General features: G+C 41.0%; 2 protein-coding genes across 3 annotated transcripts; both read left to right on the top strand.

Annotated features, from left to right (window-relative positions):
- The first annotated feature begins 14 nt into the window (after positions 1-14).
- Positions 15-15,841, top strand: prcp (prolylcarboxypeptidase (angiotensinase C)). 2 transcript variants are annotated; one of them, XM_085795918.1, is made up of 10 exons: positions 15-594; positions 4,926-5,066; positions 5,149-5,250; positions 5,886-6,067; positions 6,545-6,702; positions 8,425-8,597; positions 14,167-14,334; positions 14,453-14,640; positions 15,269-15,494; positions 15,535-15,550. In XM_085795918.1, exons 1-9 carry the CDS (start codon positions 412-414, stop codon positions 15,489-15,491), a joined length of 1,518 nt encoding a protein of 505 aa, XP_085652044.1. In that variant the 5' UTR covers positions 15-411; the 3' UTR covers positions 15,492-15,494; positions 15,535-15,550. The 2 variants fall into 2 exon arrangements, with proteins under 2 accessions (XP_085652044.1, XP_085652042.1); XM_085795916.1 differs by having other exon boundaries at positions 15,269-15,841.
- A 3,799-nt stretch (positions 15,842-19,640) lies between these two features.
- Positions 19,641-21,653, top strand: fam181b (family with sequence similarity 181 member B). Its single transcript, XM_085795915.1, has one exon. It carries the CDS (start codon positions 19,835-19,837, stop codon positions 20,792-20,794), a length of 960 nt encoding a protein of 319 aa, XP_085652041.1. The 5' UTR covers positions 19,641-19,834; the 3' UTR covers positions 20,795-21,653.
- The last annotated feature ends 5,173 nt before the right edge of the window (positions 21,654-26,826 follow it).

Below are 26,826 nucleotides of genomic sequence, written 5' to 3'. Positions count from 1 at the left end.
TCCCTTGCGAGCATATTTATAGCAGGAACTGTCTGCTCTGTCTGTCTGTCTGTCTGTCTGCTGGCTGTGTTGTCCGGCTGCAGTGAAATTAAAGTTGTGAAAAATGTTGAGGGGACGTTGACCCCTCGATGTTTCCTGTCCAACATCTGGACGCTTCCGCTCTGTTCCCGTGGCTGCTGCTGCTGCTGCTGCTGCTGCCGCCGCTTCTGGATATAGGTCACATGTCAAACTACACCTCTCTCGGTTTGCTGACAGGCGAGTCTCGCTTCCTCTGTTTGACGGGACAGGTCTCCTCTTCCCTTGGCGAGCAAACAGAGGGAGAGAGAGAGAGAGAGGGGGGGGAGATCCTGCGAGCTGCTGATCATGTGTTGAAGATCACTTTGTTGTGAGCTTAGTTTGACAGAGGCAGCGATGGGGGCTGGAGGCAGGAGGACAGGGACAGTGGACAGAGCTGCAGCTGTCTGCATCCTAACGCTGTGTTTGGGCTCTTTACACGTGATCGCACTCAAATCACAACTTTTCACCAGGCTCGGTGGGTCATCTTACTCTACCAAGACACCCATCAACTATCAGACGTTTTACTTTGACCAGAAGGTGAGTTTTAAAGTTTTCTCTTATAACTTACTTCAACCTATACTTATAAATAAAGTTTAGCCTATGAAGTATAAAGTTTAGCTACTCTATGAACTGTTTTTCCCCTAACTGGTTTCTTCCTCTTTTGCTTCTTTCTCTTTCACTTCACTTTTAAAATTGCAAACTATTTATGGTGCACTGAGTAGGCTACCTAAGTGTTGTAAAGGTGTGATAATCCAAATCAAAGTGATTTTGAAACATTTTGTGACATAACAGAAAGTCTATAGCAGCCTAATGACAAACGGATATTGACAGGACAACCATGGTAGAGTGTTTTCTGCTAAGACTGGTATTAATGATGGTTCAATATGTTTAGCTAACTTTTTTTATTACCTCCACATTACCATTACCTGGCTTCATTGTTTGCTATTTACTTATATCTGCACCACTTGCTCTTTCTAATATGCTCAATGTACTTAACGCTGTAGAAGTTGCCCATGTGTTTTGTCTACAAACAATAGGTGCTTCCCTCGGGCTTCCTGTAGTGAAGGGAAAACTATCACAATTGGCTCTGCTCTTGCCAGCAGAACTGTAACTATCCCTCCTGGCTCAGAGCCTAAAAAGGTCTCCAGGGCCCAGTGAGTCTGAAACACTCTACCTCAGGGGGGTTTGAGAGATCTTCTTTCAAGCCTTTACATTTTCCATTTACTCTTTCTTCATGGGGGGTCAGGTTGCACAGTGAGCGTGTGTAGCTGTATGTAACACAGCATCACATCTAGTGACTTGTGAACCTGACTCACACAATCACAAGACTGAACTTTTGTGGTAATGACTCTTTTCTTCCTGCAATCAGGGATGTTGTGATACGTTAACCAACCAGGTCCACCGCACCGGAAGGATGTCATGTCCTATTATCTTGGTGTAAATCCAAACTGTGATGATTAGACACTAAATAGACATTTGACAGAATGAGTCCCTCTTCAACTTCACTGTACTGATTCGCTGTTTTAAATACCATGACAGAACACGGATCAAGATGGTGCATTAGGTGCAAGAGTGCATTAGGTGCTCCATAAAACTGCAGCCTAAAACTAGAGCCTAACTGAGTGAATCTTAACTTAGTAAGGTTCTGTCATTACTGCTGTTTAGTAGAAAAACATTAAAGTAACCCAAGACAATTATTAGTGTTATAAATTAGGATAGAATCAGAAATATTATTTGGAATATCTCATTACCAATTAAGATCAGTTGTTATACAAACTCAGGGCCACTCCCTGGCTTAATGGGGAGAAGTGGGCTGAATTTTCCTTGTTATATTGTTCGGTGGGTTTTCCCCAGTTGTGCTTCATAACATCTAATAGCCTAAGATTTTGAATACAGACTGAACATCTAAGCCTGTTCCCATGTAAACTTAATCAAAAGAGAGATTTTGTGACCACTTTCAAAGATCCATATGTGGACATCACAAAAAGACAATCCAGCACACAAAAAAGTGAACAGATAAAAATCCCAATGCTTTTTGTATGAATCAGTGAGAGGATTATGGTTTTATGGAATAATATCCAGATTAATATGAAGTATATGTTGGCAAAGCACTGGCAATCAGCTCTAATGATTAGGTGATTATTATTTTGATAATAGAGTCAATATTCAAGTCATTTGGCCTTTTCTTTTTACTTGGAAAAATATGTAACGGTTCCAGGTTCAGTGTGAGGCTTTGCTTCCCTTTGTTTTACATTTTGATAAAATATTTGTGTTTTTGACTGTTGGCAGGCAAAACAGGATAGTTGTCTCACTGGGGTCTCAGAATATGTGATGGGCATTTTGACCACTTTATGATGTTCTATAGGACAAACATTTAATCAATAAATGAAGAAAATAATCAACAGATAAAATTGAAGCCCTCAGTTTTATATCTGCACACTGTTAATGGTGTTTGTGCACTGAACAGTGTTTGGATTTGGGGACAATACCCTACACCTGGTCCAGCCCACGGCATCCTGCCTAATCAGCCAAGCTGACAAGAAGATAAAGACCATTTCCTCCCTTCTCACACGCATTGTCTTGTCTGATGTGTATTTTTTTTTGTCAAACAAACTAAGGAAAGGAAACTCTGTGCTTCTTTTTGAGAAGTGCAAAAAAATCCCTGTAATCCACTTTTCAGCACCAGTAGCACGTCTGCTGTTGTCATAAAATAATCATCAGTCATGCAGTCTTTTTCTACACTCGGTGGTGTGTGGTTCGTGAGACGAGCTGCTGCAAAAAGAGAGCACCAAGTGATCCAGCAGTTGTCCAGAGGAAATCCTCTGGACTGCATTTTGCCTCCAGACAATGAATGGAAGTGTCCTCGAGCATCCTCTAAATTAAGTGCTGTCGTTTACTGGAGCTTGCGCTGCTCTTGTTTCCATCATGTGTCCAATTTCTGGGCAACAGATGCAGCTTTCTTTCTTGTGCCATAGTTCACACACTGGTCCAGTAGATGTATCAAGTGTGCACTGAATTTTAATAGGAAAGAACGGTGTTCCAAATCCTGCCCGCAGTAACCACATGGGGGCACTCTCTTATCAGGGTGTGGATCTTACAAAACCAGCCTCATGGGTTTTGTGATGTGGATACTGAGTGGGCGCAAGTGATAGAGAACTCACCAGGGGTCCTTTTGCTGAAGCACTTCATACATTCAACCACTTTTGCTTTGGCATTTTCTCTCATAGATGTAAATTTGAATATTTTTCTTTGAGAGTTAAATGAACTTTAAGACTTGAAGAGCTATTGAAGAGCTTCACTTCTAAAATCAGACAACAACCATTTGAAAACCTTGGTGTGAAAAGAAAAGTCAAACTCAAAATGAGTGAAAAGTCCAAATCTAAATAAACTATGCAACTTCTTAGATGACACACAGTCACTAAAACGGTTTGTTGAGAAGTTTCTCACCCTCCACTTTGGACAGCTGATGCATCTGAAACTTCTTTTGCTACCGAATGTTTCCTTTAAACTGTCTCATGGTCCCCTCACACTTAAAAACACTGCCAAGCACTAAGGAGTCGTGGGTTGAATGAACACATTGAGGCCCCGGCATCTTTTTGCTGTCATTGGCTCATAAAATCGCTGCCTCCTTTGTATCCACTGAGGAGGGAAGAGAGCGAAGAGGGGGGGAGACAAAACAAAAACATTTTGTATTAAGTGCAGGGGCTGTTTCAGGGGTTGGACAACTCAGTAGCCTCATGGGGTTGTCGGCTCTGTGAAGTTGTTGGTTTCTTTCTGCCTTTGTTTAATAAAGAATACAGGAAATATAGTTGAAAGGGGAAGATACCCCAGAATCCCTGAGGTTTGATGAAAGGATATCTCAGAGCTCATCTAAAGTGGAACTAATGTGGCATCCCTTAAACTGGCTCCAACATGTTTTAATACAAATTGGGGCTAATTACCCTTGAATCCAACCTCAGGACAGTCATTTCAAAACACCATAGTTGGCACCGGGCCAGGTATCCGCTGATTACACCCACCTCAGAGCTGTTTGTGTGGAGTTGTCTGCATCTTCTAAAAGGTTTTGTTGAATTTATCATCAGTAATATAATTGCTGTGATGAGTTTTCTGTCAACCAAATTGGGACCAATTCACAAGAGATCATCCTCATCATCCTTTCGGATCATATTTAACATTTTCTGCTTCTGCCTCTGATTTTCTGCAGCTGCCTCATGTTTCAAAGGGAGAAATGTTCCTAATTTAACTGCACTTTGAATGTTAGTTTCAGTGGGGATGCTCGCTCTTCAGTATCACTGCTTATTATTCACTTAACTGCTGCCTCAAAAGCTTCTAAATCAACGCTGAGTCAAGAGAAACTAAATGTTAAAAATGTCACAAACGATGTGTGCATCTGTCACATTGCGGTTACCTCACAAACGTGTTACTCATTGCTAATGTCTGGCTGTAAAGGTCACAAGTTGCAACATAATCATTAACACATGAGGCAACAGAGTTGACAAAAGTGAGGTGTTTATTTTGTGTACTGACAGCACAATTTTACACACAGTTCATCCAAGTAAACATTGTGATATATTAAGATGTTGAAGAAATAAAACAGTATGTCATCTGTAAGGGTATATGCTGTATGCATCCTCTGGATGAATAGTTAAAAATGACCCATTTATTTTATGTCTTCAAATATAAGCTTACTTACAAAAGTACATCAATACGTTGAGGCATTCCAATTCCTTTAAAATTAAATTGTTAAAAAGTTTTCATATACGTATATGTTTACATCTTATATGTACTTTTCTTTTCAGCTTTCATAAGTGACCACATTTAAGATTATATTGTCATTTTATTTAGCAACATGTTTTCATTTGTTTCAGATTGATCATTTTGGTTTCCTGGAGGATGCCACCTTCAAGCAGAGATACCTTGTGGCTGACGAGCACTGGAAGCAACCTGCAGGACCTATTTTGTTCTACACTGGCAATGAAGGCGACATCACCTGGTTCTGCAACAATACTGTAAATACATTCTCTACAGCCCTGTATTTACACAGCACACAGTCCTCCATCTAATTGGACACCTATCTTTGTCTCTCTTCAGGGTTTCATGTGGGAGATTGCGGAGGAGTTGGGTGCCATGCTGGTTTTTGCAGAGCATCGTTACTATGGAGAATCTCTGCCATTTGGGCAAGACTCTTACAGTGTAAGTGAAGATGCCATGCTACTCAAGGAGATCTCTAATTCTGTCTAAAATCTGATTATGTTTGATTAGTATAATTTTCCTATTTTAACATTATAACATAACCAAAAACAAAGTGAACTGTGTCAGAGACGAAGGACTTTGACTGTGTACTTTTTTTCTGAAAATAACTCAATCAGCAGGTGCAGACATTCTGAAATTCTTGTAGCTAAAGGTGATAAAATAACTTCCAACCAAAATTTCACATAAAAGCAGAAGTAAGTGATCCGGTCGTCAGCCGATGGAGTTAGCAGTCCCCGCCCTCGTCCCTACATCACCACATTCACGCGCATCCCTTGGCTGCACACACAGAGAGGACCACCCCTTTATGCCGTTCTCTCTCCTCATTGGATAAAGGTTGTAGGATACAAGGAAAGTTTTCTCCTCGGCTTACAGCAGAGCAGACTGACTGACAGACCCGTGTTTCAGACCAAACACTCTATATAAGTGATTGCTGTCGGAAGATATAACTATTTAAGACACAAACATTCGGCTTACTTCTGCTTTAAGTGCCAGAAAATTATTTGAAGTGCATGTGTGTTCATCTTCTACATGATGCCTATTTAACTTTGGAACAATCTTGGCTTTTGCTTTTGCAGGACAACAAACACCTGAACTACCTGACCTCAGAGCAGGCTTTGGCAGATTTTGCAGTCCTTATTCAGGACCTGAAGAGCACTTTACCTGGAGCCCAGCAGAGCCCCGTCATCGCTGTCGGAGGTTCCTATGGAGGGATGCTCTCTGCCTGGTTCAGGATGAAATACCCCAATATAGTTGTTGGGTAATGTATCAGGACCTGTAGATTAAATTTAACCAGAAGTGCATCAGTCATCTTTGCATTTTGCCCCTCTAATCAGTAGAACATTTTTATTAAAAAAAAAAAAAAAAAGATCTTCCACACCCTGAAGTTACGTAATGGTGCATGTACACATCAGCCTCATGTTTACCTAAGCAGTCATTTCACAGCAGAGGACACCGAAGGGAGTGCTTGTTCAGTATTTTGCCCTCATCAACTCATGTTGGTAAATGAATATCCATATCAAACACCAGATGTTCAGTTGAGCCAAGAGGGTGAATCTGTTTACAGAAGGCACTGCACAAGTATGAGACATTAGGAAACAGAGTTTGCATCTGTGCTCTATTGACTTTCTTTGCGCCTGTCCTGCCTTCCACCTTACACAACTGTGATTCACAGATTGCAAAGGATAAGGGAATGAGAGCAAAATCTAAAATGGTTTTGCTTCTTCTTGCATTTCAGAGCTCTGGCAGCCTCCGCACCAATATGGCAGTTCCCTGGTATGGTGCCATGTGGAGACTTCTACAAAATAGTAACACAGGACTTTGCCAAAAGCGGCTATAACTGTGATGCAAACATTAGAAAGTCGTGGAAAGCTATTAATAACGTCTCCTCCACTGGTAAGTTGAACATTCAGGGGCTGATTTATCTTATCTGTCATATTACAGGAAGTGGGACTTATTTGAATTATTCAGAGTAATCAATAAATCATGTTAAATATTATCTGTGAGGAAGGCTCGTGGTTTGTGCCACTTTCTGTCCATATGGTCCACAATTTTAAGTGGTGCAGTCGTCTATTAAAGCCTGAAACCAGACAGCTGTTACTTAAACCTGTAGTGCCACTGGGTATAAACTCTAGAGCCTCTCCACAGAGGACAGATTGTGAGAGAGAATATGTGGATCCATTAAATTTATAACCTGCATAACTTAGACTGTCTGAGTTTTTCAGTCTTCCGCTCACACCAGATAAGAAAAATATGCCTTCTCGCATTCCCCTGGTTCCTTTTCCACTGTCACAAAACTGCAGGAAAATCCTTTATTGAATTAAGTAGTAATTGTTATTCTTGTCACACCACTGAAGATAACTGCACACAACAAAAAATCTGAAACCACGTTCTCATAAGGCCGTTGCAAAGGATTTATAAAATGTAATTAATGATTTCATTAGTTATGAACCAATCATTTACAAATACACTGTTCCACATGTTACAGGTTGTTATGTTATAGAAAATCCTCCTTCAACATTACACTTGTTTTGTCTTTTTAGTTAACCAAGTGCCCCTTACATTATCGTATTTACTGAATATAATTAATAATGAAATAAACAACCAGTTGAACAGACAGAGGCAGTGTTATACTGGAAGGGGATTGTCCCAATCTGGCAACCCAAATGGTCGTATTAATTATGAATGGCTTTTAACTCACATATTTGGTCAATAATTTGTAAAAAAAAAAATGATAAAGCTATTGGATACAACCTATGAATCATTTTTAAGCATTTTATCAACGCACATCCAGTATTTTCCAAATGCAGTTAGATACTATCCTAACCAAAAGAGAAATACTCCACATGCTATAAGGATTATTAGTTCACCGAGCATGTCACCATACACCCACAGACAAAGCATTCACCGGAGCCAGGGCACAAAGAAGCTACACTGAGAGTTTGCAGCCGTATTGATCAATATCACATGGCAAATTAGTAAGAAGTAAGACAACTTTATCATAATGTCAGCTAACATATAGTGTAACAGGGAAGAAATTATGTAAGTAATCTTTTTCCAATCTCAGTAACCTAAAAACCTCAAATAAGTGGATAATGGTTGTTACTTTGTCGGTTTTGTGTGTCCCAAAGACCTGGGATTGTGAGAACAGGCATTAGAACAAGTTATGAGAAAGTGATGGTTGCTGCTGATCCTGCAACCGATGCTGAATGAAATTTGATGGTTAACATAGAAAGTATTTTTGACAGGAAGACGTCCGGCTTCACTTAAGGTGTTTCTCCGTTCCATTCCTTTTTTGTCACTGCACCTTTCTAGAAGGATGAAACACGATAGGAGGTTTTCTGTGAATATAAATGAGTAGCCTATTATCTTCAGAACTGGACATTTCACGTTTTACCTTCACCCATGATAAGATAATAGTCATTTTACTAGTATTTAACAAGAGCTAAAGCAACAAGGAGGTTTTATGGCATCTAAGAGAACCTAGAGGAGCTTAGTACCTTAGTACCAAGTAGTGCCATAGATACAGAGGTGACACATGATAACATGGCTTATATTAAAAATGAGTTACTGATGACATGACATGACATGAATAATTTTTTGTTCTCCTGTGAAAAGCATCTGGTCTTCAGTGGCTGTCAGAGGAATTCAGCTTGTGCAGGCCACTTAAAAACAGCATTGATGTTCTCGGCTTCAAGAGCTGGCTTCAGGAAACCTGGGTGAATCTGGCAATGGTGGACTACCCGTACGAAGCCAACTTCCTCCAGCCGCTGCCTCGCTGGCCCATCCAGGTATGAACAGACACTGTAGTTAAATTCCAGTGTTGGGCAAGCTACTTGGAAAATGTAGTGAGCTAAGCTACAAGTTACTCTACATGAAATGAAGCTTCACTACACTAAAGCTACCCACCAGAGAAATGTAGCAAGCTACGCTACAATAAAATGACAAAAGTAGCTTAGCTACATCAAAGCTATTTTTTTTTTTACATCAAACCAACTTAATTCCAAGTAGGGGTGCATCGAATGGCATTTTTTTGGCCGAAGCCGAATACCGAATAAAATCAAAACGCTTGGCCGAATAACCGAATAATACCGAATACCGAAAGTGGTTTTAAAGTTGTTGTTTTTTTTATTTTTTTTAATAGGGCCTACTGGATAAATAAAATATTTTTTTAGACTTAATTTTCAAAGAATTATTGACTATTCTGACAGTTTTTGAATATGCCAGTTGCCGTTGCTCATCAAAAAAGCACAAGAAGTTAAATAAAGTTTTTCATTTAGGCCTATATCGTCCCATTGTGAGTGAAAGATCTATGCAAGTACATTCCCAAAAAAAAAAGTGTCTTTTAAAACAGTGGTTCCTAACCTTTCTTGGTCAGATTTTTTTTTAATTCATCAATTAGGCTACTAGACATTTCAGGCGACCTCATTTGAATTTCAAGCGACCCCACGTGGGGTCCCGACCCCAAGGTTGGGAAACACTGTTTTAAAAGCTGTCAGCCGCGGACGGAGTGGGCGACATGCTGGGACGAGGAGCTTTCGTTTTAACTGCTGCAGCCGTCTCTCCCTCTCGTAGCCTACTCAGCATGCTGTTCAGGGTGTTTGGTTTGATTCATTAAAAGGTGCGTTCCTACAGGAACGGTCCCCTCACTCAGCCTCTCAGTGGCCGTGTCTCCGCTGCAGACAGGACGCACCGGCACCGGCTCTTGGAGCGACGTGCAACGGTGCGCGCGGTCGCTGTGCAGCGATAAAGTTGTCCAGCTACAGCTCTGATTCACGAACTTAACTATCCCTCCTCCTCTGTCACCTGCTGCGTGCTGCCCGGTGCTGCCCCGCTGCAGCAGACGGGCATCAACAGATACGTACATGACGTCACATGGAAGCGGTGCATTTAAGGTCTAGAAATGCCTGGGGAAATGTAGCTTCTGTGGACGCTACCACGCTACTGATCAATAAAATAGCTTAACTACTGAAAAGCTATTTGATGTAGAAAACAGCGACGCTACGACCACGCTACTGAGAAATGTAGTTAAGTTACTAACGCCGCTACTTGTAACGACGCTACTGCCCAACACTGTTAAATTCTCTATTTAAGCTTAGACCAGTATTTCTAGGCTTACCTTTAGCAGTTGTTGCTTATAGGGCCCTAAAACTATTACTAAATACTAGTTTCTCATTTAAGTTTTTAACTTAAAGCAGAAGTAAGCGATCCGGTCGTTTTGGCTAATGCTGCGTTCCAGGTAGGCTTTTTCCGACCTGTTTTACCTGTGAAAGTCACTATAACGGCCACTCGTAACTTCCGACCCGTGAACTCGTACCAGATCGAACTGGTACGACTTCACAGGTCGGAAAAACACGAGTTACGAGTTTCCTTGAACGCACCATAACAGTCCTCGTCCCTACGTCACCACATTCACGGCATCCCTTGGCTGCATACACAGCCCTGCATGCCGTTCTCTCTCCTCATTGGATAAAAACTGTAGGATACGATAAATGTTTTCTCCTCGGCTCAGAGCAGAGCAGAGGGACTGAGAGACCCGTGTTTCGGTCCAAACACTCTATGTAAGTGATTGCTGTCGGAAGATATAACTATTTAAGACTTATATTAACACAAATATATCACTTACTTCTGCTTTAACTGCAGTTTTGGATTTTGTTTGTCTTTGGTTAAGCACCATATTTGGCCTGACAGCCTGTCCTTAATTGAAATCAATGTGTGTTTCAGCCAATTGTGTTACAAGTGTTTGTTGTGGTCTTCAAGCTTTTGTTTACAACAGCTGTCAATTAACTTCATTAATATTCATAAGGATCTGGCTTCTTTTAGTTTTTAAGTATTCTTTAGATGAGCAGCTACAAGTAAGCCACCATTCTTTTCTTCTCTCGAACCAATAGTCTTTTCATTTGCACACTCCGTCAGATCTCTGAGGTGTTCCTCTTAGGACGCTCACACGGCACCACAGAAAGAGGACATTTGCCCAGTGCGGCTCATGAGGCCGTTAAACAAAGTTTCACCACTCTCATTTGAATGGGACTGTAACAAATACTTCACTAGACACTTGATGTGAAAAAGTAACTGCAGTAACTTGCCAAAATTAAAATGAATTTTAAAAAATGCATCTAATGTGGCTAATGCAAAAACAAAGAAAAGGGTTTTAAGGTATAACTCTCTTTCCTGTCAGAGTTACAAAATACCTTTTGTTTTCATGTAAAACAGCTTGTGACAGTACAACGGCTGTTTTCCGGAGGCTGATTGACTTGGGTGCAGTGTATTCTACCAGTCACCTTGGCATGTCACGTGCATAAACCAAGCCCTGCTTTTGACCCCCAGTTCTCCGTTTGGTACTTCAAGCCGCCTCTGTTTGGCCCATACAGCTCTCGGAAACTAAAACTTTGACTACACTGATACATTTTTTTGTTGTTTATTTATCATTTAGCCACCATCTAGATCTGAAAACACGGTGTTAGATGAAACAAACTAAATGGTCATTTTGAGTTTTTTGGCTCTTTGCCTTTAATGTATGCGACCCCTATGGGTGGTTTAAGCGGTTTAGGCAGTGGGTGCAAAGAGGAGCTTTTTTAATGACAAAGCTAATGTGATTATCTGAGTGAGTGTGAGAACGGGGTATTGAGGGCTTAGAGGAGGGAAATCTGTTGGCAGAGATGAATGTATAAGCCTAATCCTATCTGAAAAGTAAGGAGAAGATGCTTTGCAGCAATTGCAGTGTTTTTTTTTCACGGTATAAATCTTGGGTTGGACATGTCTGTGGCCCTCCTCATCCATCGACCACCAACTCCTCCCCAGCCCGCAGACAAAAGCCTTAGTAACAGACTCCACACTAGTGCAGCTCCCCTCCAACATCCAAACAAGAAAGCCCAGTTCCCCTGCCCCACAAAGAGTGCAGAACAACAGCCACGGCCAACTCCGCTGCTGCAACCATAACAACATGCAGCGAAATCAAACAAAAGCTCAAACTCAAATATTTATCATCCACGCTATTAATTCTGAGAAATCAACCATGGTCAGACAAAACAGTGGTAATGAGAGCAAAACCTTTACATTTTCACTCATTTAGATCACTAGCTTTAGGTAAATGGACGTTTCTTTTTCCCCCTCTTGTGCCAAGATTAGAGCAATAAATTCTAGTTCATTCCAGGGAATTTCATATGCAAATCAGGCGCCACCACTTTTTATGTGGAAAACACTTAATGGCCTACAAGAAAGCAATCTTCAGTCTTGTAAACAACTTGGATATACAGTTGCTTTAGAAAGCATTCAGACCCCCTTCACTTTTTACGCACTTGTGTTGTGTTGTACATTTTATTTATAATGGATACAATTTGCCAAAAAACATTCACTTACCCGCTATTAAAAAGTGAAAAGATGTTTTAGAAATGTGTTGGCATGTATTAAGAATCAAAAGGTGAAACATTTATTTACAAATGTGCATACATTGTTTCTCTTTCCTGTGTTTATTTTCCTTTCCTGAATACTTGACTGGACTCCACCTGTGGTAAACTGAATGGATGAGTGAAAGTTTACATACACCTATGCATATAAAGTGCCAGAGTTCACAATGCACGTCAGAACAAAAACTCATTGATCAGTGCAAAGGGGTATAAAACCATTTCCAAAGCTTTAATGTTGGCAGAACAGTGGCCTCAACAACAATCTAGAGTTGGTCGACTGGCCAAGCCGAGTAACCAGGCAAGAAGGGCTTTGATTAGGGAAGTGACCAAGAACCCAACCGAGCTTCAAAAATCCCCCTGAACCCCAGCAGCACTCCACCGCCCTCACAGCAGCCTTTATAGTAGAGTGACTAAACAGGCGTCACTTTAATAATAATAGCAACTTTATTTATACAGCACCTTTTAAAACTGAGTTCAAACGGTGCTTTGAGACATGATTCAAAAGCGATAACAGTCAAAAGCACGACAGACATAAGGTCGAGAGGGAGGGCTAACAATATGCTTCAGTATAGATAACAACAATCAGAGAGAGCAGATGCCATATAGAAAGACACACACAGGCAGTAAAAGCGATAAAAGGTTGATATGGAGATGATAAAGAGACGATTAAAAGACATCACATAAAAGTCTGTCAAGTCTATAAAAAATGTTTTCAGAAGTGATTTAAAAGAAGTTACTGATTCTGCCTGATTTCCTCAGGCCGGTTGTTCAAAAGTTGAACAGCCCTGATGGAAAAAGTACTGTCACCTTTTAAGCTTCAGTTTTACTTGAACATGGATCTAAGACTGCACACTGGCTCGTCTGACTCTGCACTGGAGCTCGGGGCCAGGACCTGGCATGCTTTTAAAGTGATCAGTGAAATCTTTAAAATCAGCTCTTTAACAGACAATAAAAAGTCTGGCTAGGGTATCCTGAACTAGTTTGAGGAGAGTGATGGCTATGGATAATTATAGAGTTGAAGTAGTCTACACTTTGAGTAAAAGGCATAGGACTGGGCCACTTGGACTTTCCCAGGCAGCAAATGACTCCCAGGGCATGAGGAAAAATATTCATTGGTCTGATGAGAAAAAAAACTGAACAATTTTGTGCAAAACCTCGAACACCAGGCACCGCTCATCACCTGGCTAACAGCACCCTGGTGGAGCATGGTGGCGCCAGCATCAGGCTATGGGGCGGGGCTTCTCAGTGTTGAGGACAGGGAGATTAATCAGAACCGGGGGAAGGTTGAATGCGGCCAAATACAGAGAGGTCCTTGACGAAAACCTGCTCCTGAGTGCACGCGACCTGAGACTGGGGCATCAGTTCAGCTTCCAACACGACAATGACCCAAAGCAAAGAGCCAAGAAAATGCTGGGATGGCTTTGGGACAAGTCCGAGACTGTCCTTGAGTGGCCCAGCCAAAGCCCAGACTTAAACCTCATAGAACATGAGGAGAGGCTTGAAGATGGCAGTTCACAGAAACTTCCCATCCAATCGTGTTGAGCTTGAGAGGATCTGGCAGGAAGAATTAGACAAACTGTCCAAATGCAGGCATGAAAAGTTTTGAAGCAGTAATTGCTGCCAGTGAGGCTTCTACAAAGTACTGCATAAAATGAGATATTTCACTCTTTGAGACATTTTTTGCCAATGTACCAAAAGTCAAAGCATATTTTTACTGTCAGTATGGGATATTGAGGGTTGATTGATGTTCCAAAAACTGACAGGCAGTTTGATCCAATTTACAACTGCAAAATGTGAAGGGGTCTTGTTTATGACACTGTGAGGTAATGAGATATTTGATTTTTCCCTTAAATCTTTGAATCTATAGTTTTCACAGCTCATCTAAACTGTTATATAATTACAAACATGTTGCTAATTCTCTTATGTTTTGTGTGTTATGCGTCGTGTGTTTAAGGTGGTGTGCAAATATCTTGGTTTCGATTCCACTGTGTCCGACGACCAGCTACTGCACGGTGTCTCCCAAGCAGCGAAAGTCTACTACAACTACACAGGAAGCTCCTCATGTCTAAACACATCCCAGACAGCGACCGGCAGCCTGGGTTATCTCGGCTGGTGGTACCAGGTGTGGTGACGCAGGGTGAAGCGATAAGTCTTGTCACGCTGATGAAATTGGCACACAGATGTGTCAGTGGGCAGCTTTTACCTGTATGAATGAATATGCGTTTAATTCATCATCACAGGCCTGCACAGAGATGGTGATGCCCATGTGCACAGATGGCGTACAGGATATGTTTGAACCCGCGGAGTGGAACTACCAGGCCTTCTCTGATGAGTGTAATGCAATGTTTGGTGTCAGGCCGCGAGCCAACTGGGCAGGCACGGTCTACGGGGGGAAGGACATCGCCTCTCATAGCAACATCATCTTCAGGTAAACAGACTCGGGCAGAAGGTTCCCTGTGATTTTTTGGTTCATCTAGTACGGTGAGCTCAATTAAAGTGCAGATTCTGGCCGGCTTTTATTTCAGGCAAATTAAGAGCAGCCTTCTGTGTAGCCACAGGAGGTAGACAGACGCTTGTAAAATGTAAATGAAAAAGCACTGACTCTGGTGTAGCTTAATCACGAACACTAAGGTCGGTCGTATTAGGCTAAATGCCAGTAAGCGGCTCCTGTCATGGCAGAAAAACCGTCTGGTAATGAGCAATTTGATGCGAGATCTGGAAATCTCAAATACATTTTTTCAGAAAGACGCATGCAGTGAATTATTCTTTTCTTTTTTTTCTTAAGTATATTTTGGGTCTTTTTGCCTTTATTGGATAGTATAGTTGAGAGAGACAGGAAATGGTGCAGTAAAGGGCTGCCTGATGCGGGACGAACCTGGGCCGACTGCAGCGCTCAACCTACTGCTCCACATGGCGCCTTCATGCAGTGAATTCTGACTTTACTTTACCTGGTTTATTAGTTTATTGACACACTGTGGTCTGAAGGAACATGTATGTCATGCACAAGTGTCTGAGGGGTTATTCTCAGTACACATGTCTCTGCTCTTGTATTTCAGTAACGGAGGTCTCGATCCGTGGTCGGCCGGTGGAGTGACCTCCAACATCACAGATTCTCTGGTCTCCATCATGATTCCTGACGGAGCCCATCACTTGGACCTACGCTACAGCAACAACCATGACCCTCCTTCAGTTCGTGAAGCCCGAGCGTTGGAGGTGAAATATTTCCGTGAGTGGATCAGACAAGCTAAAAGAGCCCCTCACACTGGATCCAGCTCCTAGTCTCTGAAAGCAGCAAAGTGTTACCAGGCAAAGATAAAACGACTCTGAGGGTTTAGCTTTAATTTGCATGACATGGTGTTTCACAGGGTGCTCTCTCCATCATTACACCAAAGTTTGCCTTGTTTTATTCAATGTTGGAGATGTTTTTTTTTTAATTAATACATTTTAACTGCAATTTTCAACATCCCTCTTGATTTTAACTTTTTCTTTTTAATCTTTTAATTGTTTTTCTTATTCACACATCCATTATTTTCTTTGGCTTGATTTCACACACTCCATTTTTTAAATGCCAAATACATTTTCAAGGACTGGGAGACAGAAAGGTACTGTATCTGTTTTTGAAGTAAAAACATTTAATCGCAATGAAAATCTCAAAATGTGTTCATTCATATTACAACATCATCATCATGAAAAGATTCAAATCATCTTCACTTTGTTTTTCCTCACATGGTAAATCTTGCCTAGAACCCATTTAAGGCCTCTCTGCCTCCAAGCTGCTGTTTCGTTCTTTTCAGTCAGTGTTACAATCACTTTATTCACACTCACATCTGTTCTTTTTGTCATTTGGTGACAGTGTTAGCGTTTTTTTATTGTTGTTTTTTTTTTGCCACTCTTGCTGAATAGTCATTGTTGTTTTTCAGGTAAAATTGTTCTTTCAAAACAAGTTTATGTTGTAATATTCTTCTTAACACCAAAACAAGTCTCAGGAGTAAAACTGACACCAAATACTGTTTTTTAAATGATTTTCAGTGTGATATTAAACTTGATTTGTTGCTCTCTGCCTTGACAGTTTTCTATTTATGTGTTATACTAAAACTCTTTATGAGCTGTCAATCTCAACAAACACATCCAACAGAAACTGATTGAAAAGCTACAGATGATATTGATGTATTATCTTTCAAGCTGTCTTTTAATCTGTGGGTGTAATGTTCTTTCGAACAGACTCTTCATCATGTTTCAGGAAGACTGAGGCTTTTAAGTTGCCTCCACCTAGCAGGAACAATTGCATGTGCTTGAGATTTAATAAAAACCCAATCGGAGGAGGCCAATAAAGTGAGTGGTGGGAGGTTATTGCAGCTACGCCTGCTGACCTCACCCCTGTGGACCAACCTGTGGGATTCCCCCTGGCACACATCCATTCACAGGTTGCCATTAAAGCTCTAAATTGCAGCACCAAGGCAGCCCACAGACCCTGGTTTGTTCCCCCCTGCTAGTAATATTATTAATACAACTCCTGGGGTGCCGGAGAAGTTGAGAAGGGGTTGATGGAAGGTTAAAAGTGAGGCGGTGAGTGGATGCAAGAATCGGCAGGGACCAGGAGGCCTTTTGTAGTTCACCATGAAGTCTTTAAAAAAAAATCTATTTCAAATGTCAAGATAAAAGACTGAAATGTCATGAAAATACTGAGACCAAAACACTGTTATAAGCAATGAAAATGCATCTTCTTGCTTTGTAATTGTCTTTGAACAGTTCCTGGCCATTCATCTTTTCCCCCTCCTCTTTCCATACAAAAGTTCCTGACATGACATGACTTTGTGAGGCAGATGGGGAACATGTTTTGCACTGGTATGTGGGCTGATTTTCCACCAGAAGACTCAAAGCCTGACTTCTCAACATTTTGTCACAGGCTCAAGTGAATTTCAGAAACCCTTGTCGAAAGAAACTTTGCTAAACATGGGGGAGGGTGGGGTCTCTGCCACTAAATACCCTCCTTAAACTTTTCTCAGGACTTTGAGAGGTCATTAATTTTGTCTGCCTTTTCTAAGTCACTGACACCGGCCATCAATCAAAGGTGTTATTAGTATTCGCTCGACCCCAAACTCTGAGTATGTCCCTGCTCAGACAGGGACCACACACTAGTAGGAAGAGATTAAGCCTGTGGGTGTCACATCACGTTGCACTGAGCGCCCTGCACCCTTGGGTTTGGGTGCTGCTGAATATGTAAATGCTTGGAGACAGAGGGCGTGGTGGTAATGTTTAACAAAATCTCAACAATATGGATCTGTGTACTTAACCACTGGCTGATTGTGGGAAAAGCCACAGCAGATTACTAATCATTTTGTCCAAATTAAACTTCCGCCAAGGTCCAGACAGTGTTTTTTTTTTAAAAACAACAACAACCCATAGTTATAATGAAAACTGGTGTACTGTAGGAGTTAACAAATACCACTTAAAATCTTGAGAAGAAGAAGTCAAAACCTTCTCAGTTGTGCTCTCACTTTATTTTTTTTTCTCTGAGCTACTCCTCCGCAGCCCATCCCCTCCCGCCTTCTCTGCCTTTATGCAACAATAGAAACTTGTTTCCGGGATCCGTGCGTCAGGCTCTGTGATGTGAATGACCCACCAGCACAAAAGCCAAAGCCCCTTGACTAGGGAAAAAAGACGGGGGGGGGGGCGGGGGGTATGGCCGCCACAACTGTGATGATGTCACTTTGCCAAAATTGTGCCACTTGCAAAGCGAAGGAGTCAGAATCAGTTTGGGGCAGGCGTTAAAAGCTCGTCTACTGAATCCACGAGATGTTGTGATGCCAGACTCGGCCTCCACCATTTCCTCCACCTTACTGTACTTAACACAAAGTTATATGTTTAACTGCTGACACTTAAATTGTTTAACTCCCTTCACTGCTGGCTGTAGAAATAGCAAGATATTCTTTGTTTTGTAACCATCTGTTGCTCTTAGATTTGAGTATGGCTGCATTTCTTTTCAGTCATGCACTTGTGTTGGGCCACAGATAATTAGATCAGTGGTATCAGTTTCACTGTCCCTTTTCTGTTCAGGAATTAACATTAAAAAAGATTTTTTAATGGCCTCGCTCCCTTGCTGCTGCCTCTCTTTAAATGATTCACTGCTTCACCTCAACTTGCACTCTCCTAAGATGAGTATTTTCCTTTCAATTATTCAGCTGTGCAAACTTAAACTAAATGTGGTCGTAGGATGGGACAGATAGAAACTGGTGCACACAAAATAATGTAACAGTTGGTTATGCATTGATTTTTTCATATAGTTAACCTGTGGAACAACCCACTCTCTCAAAATTCACTTGAAATGCACTTGAAATTCCTCTTAAATTGGGATAAGTGTTGGCAACATAACAATCTGGCTCTCGGACACATGTCTTATTGTATTCACTACTGGCCAAGAAACTTGCTGTAAATACGTTATTGTTTACAACAGAAGTTTCATACCGAGGATTTCTTAAGGTCAACATTTCTTCTGGCACACTGAGCCTGAACTGCACTTTATTCCCCTTTAATTTAACAGCTCCGGCAGCTTTTCTAGTTAAATCGACTGTTCATTATTGAGACCCATTTTACGAAGGGGCTGTGAGGTGCAATTTAATGAATCTCTGGCACAAAGCTCCCTTTCACTGCCGGGCAAAGAATAGAGGCTATTTAGACCCTGTAGGGCTTTATGTCAAAGGCAGCCCATAATAGTTGTCAGGCCAGGGCAGAAATTCCCACTGGCCTGGGAATGCACTAGAAATCAACTTTTGCCATGAGCAGATTAAGACACAAGCAAGCAGTTGGGAAGATTCTCCCAGATAGTGGCATCTGTTCGGCCACAAATATTTTCCCACAGAAAGGAAGCCGTTCTTAATACTGTATAGCCTTCTCTTTTTTCTCCTTTTTCACATAGTTGGCTTTGTTCAGTGTCTACATGAACAATAATCACATTACAAGTTAACTTCTGAAAATCCAGAAAGGAAATAACTATACATGGTGACTGAATAGTGGTGTAGATTGTTTAGAAAAATAGATAGGAATCACATAAAAAAAAAAAAAAAAAGATACCCGTTAGTTGAGAATTTTAATGTTATATTCAACTCCAAAGTTGACTCTATTTTTTGGTTTATATATATTTTTTTAATGTTATCATGCATTTGCATAGCAGCATAAACACTCTGTACATGGTCTTAACGGCTTTTCCTGCTCACAGTTACAGTAATATCCTCCAGTTTCAAGAAAGCGTTTTTGGTTCAGAGCACACACAAACAGTTAAAGTAGAGGGGGAGAGTTCTGACAGAGGTTATTGTCTTCAGCCCAGCAGGGAATTTCAGACAAATCCCTCTTAGATGCAGGTGGTCGGGCACAAGCAAAGAGTTAAGTCCTGCGGTCCCTTTGCCCCTCCTTTTTGATGTTCTGACATCATTAGTCCAGCCCCCTGTAAGATCTCCCTGCTTCCCTCAGCACCCGTCACTTCTACTCTGGAATGTTTACAGGAACTTCAGGAGCAGCATCAGGACCAAGTGTTTGTCAGGGGGGAAAAGACATGCTCTGAAGAAACTTTTGGTTCAGGGATCACAGCGGATGCCACAGGTGTAGCCGCCGGGTTCAACAGAGTAATGGCTGTTCAGACTGCAATCATGAACCCTCAGTTCATGAATTTCTGCTTCCCTGGTTCTGTGATGGAGTATGATGTGGAGAAAAGTCTGGATGGGAGTCTCCTGGGTGAGGCAGAAAATGACGAGGACTACAAAGAGACCACTCGGGACTTGCTGAGCTTCATAGACTCAGCCTCCAGCAATATCAAGCTGGCTCTGGACAAGCCAGTCAAATCCAAGAGGAAAGTCAACCATCGGAAGTATCTGCAGAAGCAGATCAAAAGATGCACTGGCATTATAACACCAGGAAATGTAGCTGAGGCCCCAGTCAAAAGACAAGGGTCCCCGCTGGCTCAGCCCAGCCCTTTGCAGAGCAAAACTCTACCTAAGCGTGATGGGGTCCAGGCCAATTTACAGAGCAAGAGCTTGGCAGCCCTCTTCAGCCCAGTGAAGGATATAAGGGGTGAAAAAGCCAAAAAGCCACCCCTGAGGCATCGCAATCTGCCCCCCTCTTTCTTCACGGAGCCTGCCAACTGCTCCAAAGTCAGCTCCACATCTGGGATGACGCTGAAGGACTTGGAACGGGGAAATCCTGAGGCTGCAGAGTTCTTCGAGCTCTTGGGGCCTGATTACAGCAATATGGTCAGTGACCAGGACCTTTATCAAAGCATGCCTCTCCGGCTGCAGCCCGAGATGGGAGGCCCAGATCCCGCTTCCTACGATAGTCACCATTTAGTTGGTGGCCTCCTGTACTCGGAGCCCTGGACTAGCTGCTCTGGACCCTCTAAGAAAGGCGAGAGTCTGCGAACAGGCCCAGCCCAGCCTCCTGTCTACTGTCACTCTGAGGCCACCACTGGGCCCATAGAGGACAACGCACTGTGCACTTTGGCCTTCCCCAACTTCTTCACAGACTGCTCCATACCTCAGGTCACTTATGATTTAAGTGGTGGTTATAACAGAGCTAATTATTCATCTCTATGAGAGACTGATGATTCTGTTGTTAGGAGTGCCAGTAAAAAAAAAAAAAAAAAAAAAAACCTGATAAAATTGCAGTGACAAGTTTAACAGTAGTCCAAGAGAGTTTGATATGACTGTATCTTATTTGTTTATCCATTGTGGAAATAATATTTCAACTGGATTTAAATATTTTTTATCATCCTTGCTTAATAGAATTGTGTCATGGGGTTCCCTGCCCCCATAAAATACTGTTTTCTTTCATAGAAAAAGAAATGTCAAAAGCGCTTTCAAATTGCTTGATGCCATTTACATTTCCAATAAGCAAAGTTTCATTCACACAGAAATCTGTTTAATCTTTCACAAGTTGATATGATTTTCTTTAACTCAGGCAATGTCATTTAGCATTTTGAACGAATCTGATGTCGGGTATGTTTCACCATAGCATGTGACTATGTTCATCAGAATGAAAATTATCCATTTGGAAATTTAGTGAGACATTTCATTACAATTTCATATCTTACCACAAGGAAGCACATCAGCACAGTAGTTGTTGGTTTAGTCCACTAAACATTAGTTACTGCTTGGAAATGGTATTATAGAACTGTTTGTCACATTTGACAAAACATGCTGCAACAATCTCAGCGAGGCACTTTTTTTTCAGTCCCATTAGTAATGATTCTGTGCAGAGACATAGATTGGGAGACCCATTTTGCTGATGTGATGATTACATCAATGTTGAATGCCATATTTGTTTTACTGCATTTACAGCTCAGAAATGATCTCCTGCCGGCACATTTACCACTTGTATCCATTTTTTCTGGGAAAAGCCTTTAATGTTTCTAGCTACTGCGAGAACAAGACAAAATAAAGCTGGTCTTTATTACTGTGACAACAAGAGTCTGTTTTTGTTTCGATTGTTGAAGTGAGATGATCAGGATGCAAACAGGTACAAAGCAAATACACTGCATAGAGGCAGGAGTGTCTCTGAAATACATTTACAAAGTCAGAAGTAATTTGCATGAAATCACACAAAAAACAGTCAGAATGTAAATGAACATAAACAGAGACTGTGGCATTTTAAATTACAATCCAGTGCAACTGTGATAGCGTGAGGTCCCTACACAAACAAACAAAAATTGTGCTTTCAACATACAGAGAGCAGTTTATGCAGGGCTGACATGTTGTATTGTGTTACACTATGGATGTTTGTATGTTCAGGTTACAGACAGTATTCATGTAATGAAATATGTAAAAAAGTTCACATGTTCTAATATTGGCTGGTGAAAAGGAGTGTAAAGACAGTGCTGGCTGCATACTACATCATGTTTTAGTTTCGAACAAAAAATCGGAATTCCAGTCTCATTCATTACAAAAAAGAGAAAAAATACAGTAGCCTGCTGAAAAACTAGTTCAAAAATTAATGTGCAAACACCAGAAGGCAGACATTGCCGAGCAAGCTAAGGAGTAAAAGAAAAAACAACAACAACCTTTTGTCGGTTGAGCACACTGAACAACGTTTTCAATGCTGCATGATTAATTAAGCATTTCTTCTGGGACCAAGAGCAGGTTAATAAACACTCTGCACTGCAAAACACCTCAGAGTGCTAGGGGAGGAAGTTCAAAAAAAGATGATAAAGTTCATTTAAATGTTAAAACTTTTAACATTATTAAACTTAATTAACTTATTAAATTTTCCACAAACACTGAAAAAACCCATTAAAAGTGCTACATCAGTTTCAAATACTTTTACTACCACACCAGTGCACTGGCCCATTTGGTGGCTAAATGTAAATGCATGGGCATTGTGCCAATTGTTGAGGATTAATTTACTTCCTGCAGTGTTTAAGTTAAGCTGACCAAGCTTTTAAACTTGAAACCTCCTACATATAGGTCTAACCTTCTCACAGCAGATCACTCCCTGGTGATTTGAATTCATGGCACTGCTAGCAATATACATTATTACCTCCCTCTGCTGGTTGTTGGGTTTATTCATTTACCTTCTCACATGGAAGAAAAGCTCATTGTCCTGGTCAAGGTATCAATCTAAAGCCTGCATGGTGGACTGATCGTAAAAGACTGTGGTGTAAATGTTATTGATGAGGGTTCAGTCAAACCACGGCTACATTTAAGAGGCTTCAAATCAGAGAGTATTTTGTGTAAAAGCAGTGAGAACACACTGGTTGTTGTCACGTACGAAGCTGTGCTCTAACAAGAAAATTATTTTCGGTGAGAGAAACAGGCTCCTTCTGTGATATCATGCTGTGTCAGTGTCGGAGAGAAACTCTTGGAGAGGATTTTCAAATCAAGGGAGAGATCCTTTAAACTGACTTCCCTATGTGAATTTTTATATTATCTATTTTTTTCAAATTTTGAAGAATAAAACTATTTTATCCTTTTAGTTCTGAACATGCACAATTCCTGTGTCACAGTAGTACATGTAAACACATTTATTATTAGATCTACAGTATTAAGCAGCTGTTCATGTATACAGGAGTAGTTACTTGGCAGCTCAGATCCAGCTTGCTGGGGGTGATGTGCTGTGGCTAGTTGTTGAAAAGGACGGGAGCAGTTTTTATTTTGTTTGCACAGTTTATTGAATCATAGCCAATATTCCCTTCAATCAGTTTTCAATCAAGAAAATATAAAAGAAAATGGCAGAGGACCATACATACAGTATTTGTGTCAGCACAGCATCTGCAGTCTCAGATGATCAGGTGCTCAACAAAGACACTAGATGGCAGTAATGTTCCACTGAAAACCCACTGTCCACCACTCCCATCTAGACAGAAGGACACTTGTATCTGATGTATGAGATTATGCATGAAATTGTAGCCTTATGTGGTCAGAAATGAGTGGTTCTTTAATTCTGTGTTTTAAAAAAAATTGTCACGAAGTGAGTGAGTTGGAAGGGAATGAATGGTTGTAAACTATGATTTTCAATTTATTAGTATTTTTCAACACTGATTTAAATGGATTCCCACTAAGAACGGTTAAGATGCCTACTCGTTTAAGCCTATTAGATGAAGGAGTACATATCCATTGTATTATGTGCTCTGTTTCGGAGCTAATGTTGTCTGCCAGGGTTTTTTATTTTTTTGTTTTTCATCATTCATGCTGGCCTCTGTTTGCAGGTTGGTCAACACTACCCCATGTCATTTGCAGAAGAAAACAATATCAGGCAACCGACAATACAGCAAGCTATAGACACAGAACATATGGATTTTCTGTCCGTGAGCTGACACCAGCTGATACATTCAGATTAGTCTCTACTGATGGAGCCACAACTGTATCCTGCTTTGATTTATGGCACCAGGGAGTCTCAATGTTTGTCAAAGCGATTAAAAAGACCTGTGCTGGCACAGACTGGAATAACAAGAGCCAGATATCCAGGTAAACTAGATGCTCAGGGGTGTAGTGCTATTTGTACATAAATACATAACATTTATTGAAAAAATGACAAACACTGCAAAGAACTGACCTACTTGCCTAGAACACTGCCATTGTACTCGTGGAAAAACAAAACAAAACGTTTTCCCATGTTCACAAGAAATTCATATTAAAATCACAAGAATAATGTGATCTAAAGGGTATCTGTGAAAAAAATAAAAAAAATAAAAGCAAATAATCAAATAAAGCAACAATCAACACATTTCTATGTAAAGATATGGAGCAATGGCATCCTGAATAACAATGTCACATCCATGCTGAGTGTTATAAAGAGTTTCTCTGTTTTTTGTTTTGGCAGCTGGTCTGGTAGTGTGTGCATGTAATACACTGTAAATAGAGATGGACATAGCCTCTGTAGCATCACCCATAGTTTCTCCTGAAGAGCAGTTTTAAAGCTGTGAGTGGGCTGTTCCAGTGTTGCCATCTTGCCAGTGACTGATGCCATCAAACTCAAGGCTGACGCATACATGTTGAGCTGAGACCTCAGCGCGTGCTGGATCGTGGCAACCTGTCAGTCAAACTGGCCACACCCTCAATAAAACAGGCTTGATAAAATTAAAATGCGATGATGTCTCCGTTCAAAGGCCACCAGCAGCTGCCAGTAGCTTTTAAGGTGAAATGTTTTCTTTCATGTTACTCAGTGCATGAGTTGCTGTTGTGAATTAATCAACTATCCTTAAATATCATATGACAACTGTGGTCATTCAGTTTTTTTGTTGGCTAGCTTCCATGACATAAGCTTTAGTTTAGATTTTCTCCGACATGGTAGGCTGAACGTGTACACAGATGACATGAGGTGATATCAATGCACAAACTAAACGCAAAGTCTGGACCATGATAAAATAAAAGAATAGTGAAGTTATAAACTTTACAGATGTTTCCTTCATTGTTCTGTGCTGGGACTCGAGTATCCATCCACACCAGCCCTCTCTCTGACCTTTCACAGCAAGACCTCATATCTTGTTAACACCATCGAGATGGAAGCACAGCACCGGATGATATTCACAAACCTTTCTAACCTTCTTCAGTGACACACAACTTTTTTTCTATGAGCTCAAGTCAAAGAATAAATTTTCCGTGTTTGTTTTATGGAGGACAAATACTGTGATAGAAAGAATTCACATACAGCAATTGAAGCATGACATTACCATTATCTACCTAATTACTTTGTAGGAAAAATGAAACTGGCTCATGCTCAGTTTCATAAAATGTGCTGTGAATTGCTCATGGTATTAGCTGATTATAGTTTATCTCCTTGTAAAGATTATACATTAAGCATTGAAAGCTGACTTTGATTTTTGCATTCTTGCAGGAGCCGTTGTGTCCAAATTGTGGCAGCCCACACTGACAATCGATGTATTTTTATGTCCTTCTGAAGATTTCATGTGCAAGTATTCAGATAGGTCCTTTGTCAACACCAAACTCCAACTTTGAATCCTAAACTTCAAAAAAGGTTGTTTCATCATAAAAGGTGTTGTGCTACCCACCTTTCAAGGACTACCAACAGCAAGTTTTCTAAGGACAGTAAACAAGGTCAGTGCAGAAAGATATATAGTATGGCTTCACACGACACACAGTGTTCCTCACAAGGTATCAACAGCAAAAGCAGTTACATGTATTTCTAGAACATACGCCTTAACTTCTAGCAGCAAGTCTGGTAGCTCTGAGTTTTTACTCAACCTTTGCTTTATTTTTGTTATGCTTTGCTTTTGTACGGTTTTGTTGTATTTTGTCAAGTACTGATGGATGCTTCTGTGGGGAGAGGAGTTTGTTCAGGAGGCAAGCTTTTTCCATTGGAAACCACAGCAAGTCTGGAGAATGCCACCCTGTTGCTGTTGAGATGAAGAGGTGTTTGCATCATTGCCGTGCTGGTGCAAAGGTGAAGGCTTGGAAGTGGAGATATAGGCAGTTTCTGTCTTCAGTCATCGTGGCAAATGTCAACTCACTGCCCAACAAGAGTGATGAGCCGGAGATATCGGTGAGGACTCAGAAAGTAGACATTTTTTCACATCATAACAATACTTGTGTACATCCCACCCAAGGCAACGGCTGAAGTTTCATGTGAAGATCATCATGAAGTTGTTGCTAGGATACAGACTAAACATCCTGAGGCACTTTTAATATTATCTGGAGACTTCAATCATGTTTCCCTGTTGGATTCACTGGCAGATGTGGTGGAGAAATGTGCACCGAAGATGGTAGAATATGATCATCCACTTCATAACACCTTGATGGACCGAGAAATGGCAGTGGTGGGCCGCTCCTCTCCCTTTGATGCACAGAGCGATATGGAAGATCCTTTGTACCTTTCTGCAAATGGTTGATGAGCTGCCATACAAATTAATTTCCCTTTGGGGATTAATAAAGTAATTTGTATCGTAACAAATGGTAAAGTATGTGTGATCCTTTTCTTGTCCATGGAAGTGAGATTACAAAAAAAGGCAACTTGCTTACAGCGCAGGATGTTTTCCCATATGCATTTCATGTATCACCGGTTCCTATTCAAGTTTGCATTCAGATTTTCAGAAGCTATGATGCACTGCTATCCTCCTCGGGGCGTTGTGGGTATGCTTGCCTACATCTGTGTGCTTTTGTCAGTGTGATAACAA

The sequence above is a fragment of the Trachurus japonicus genome, chromosome 13, assembly GCF_045865225.1.
Source record: "Trachurus japonicus isolate A0001 chromosome 13, Traja_1.0".
Classification (NCBI taxonomy): Eukaryota; Metazoa; Chordata; class Actinopteri; order Carangiformes; family Carangidae; genus Trachurus; species Trachurus japonicus.
The sequence above is the reverse complement of the archived record's forward strand: the minus strand, read 5'-3'. Positions and strand labels throughout refer to the sequence as shown.

Bases quoted from the DNA above. Each gene is read 5' to 3' on its own strand.
- fam181b (XM_085795915.1), top strand. From the start codon at position 19,835: ATGGCTGTTCAGACTGCAATCATGAACCCTCAGTTCATGAATTTCTGC.
- prcp (XM_085795916.1), top strand. From the start codon at position 412: ATGGGGGCTGGAGGCAGGAGGACAGGGACAGTGGACAGAGCTGCAGCT. The intron at 595-4,925 runs GTGAGTTTTAAA...CATTTGTTTCAG, and splicing joins CGTTTTACTTTGACCAGAAG to ATTGATCATTTTGGTTTCCT. The intron at 5,251-5,885 runs GTAAGTGAAGAT...TTGCTTTTGCAG, and splicing joins TTGGGCAAGACTCTTACAGT to GACAACAAACACCTGAACTA.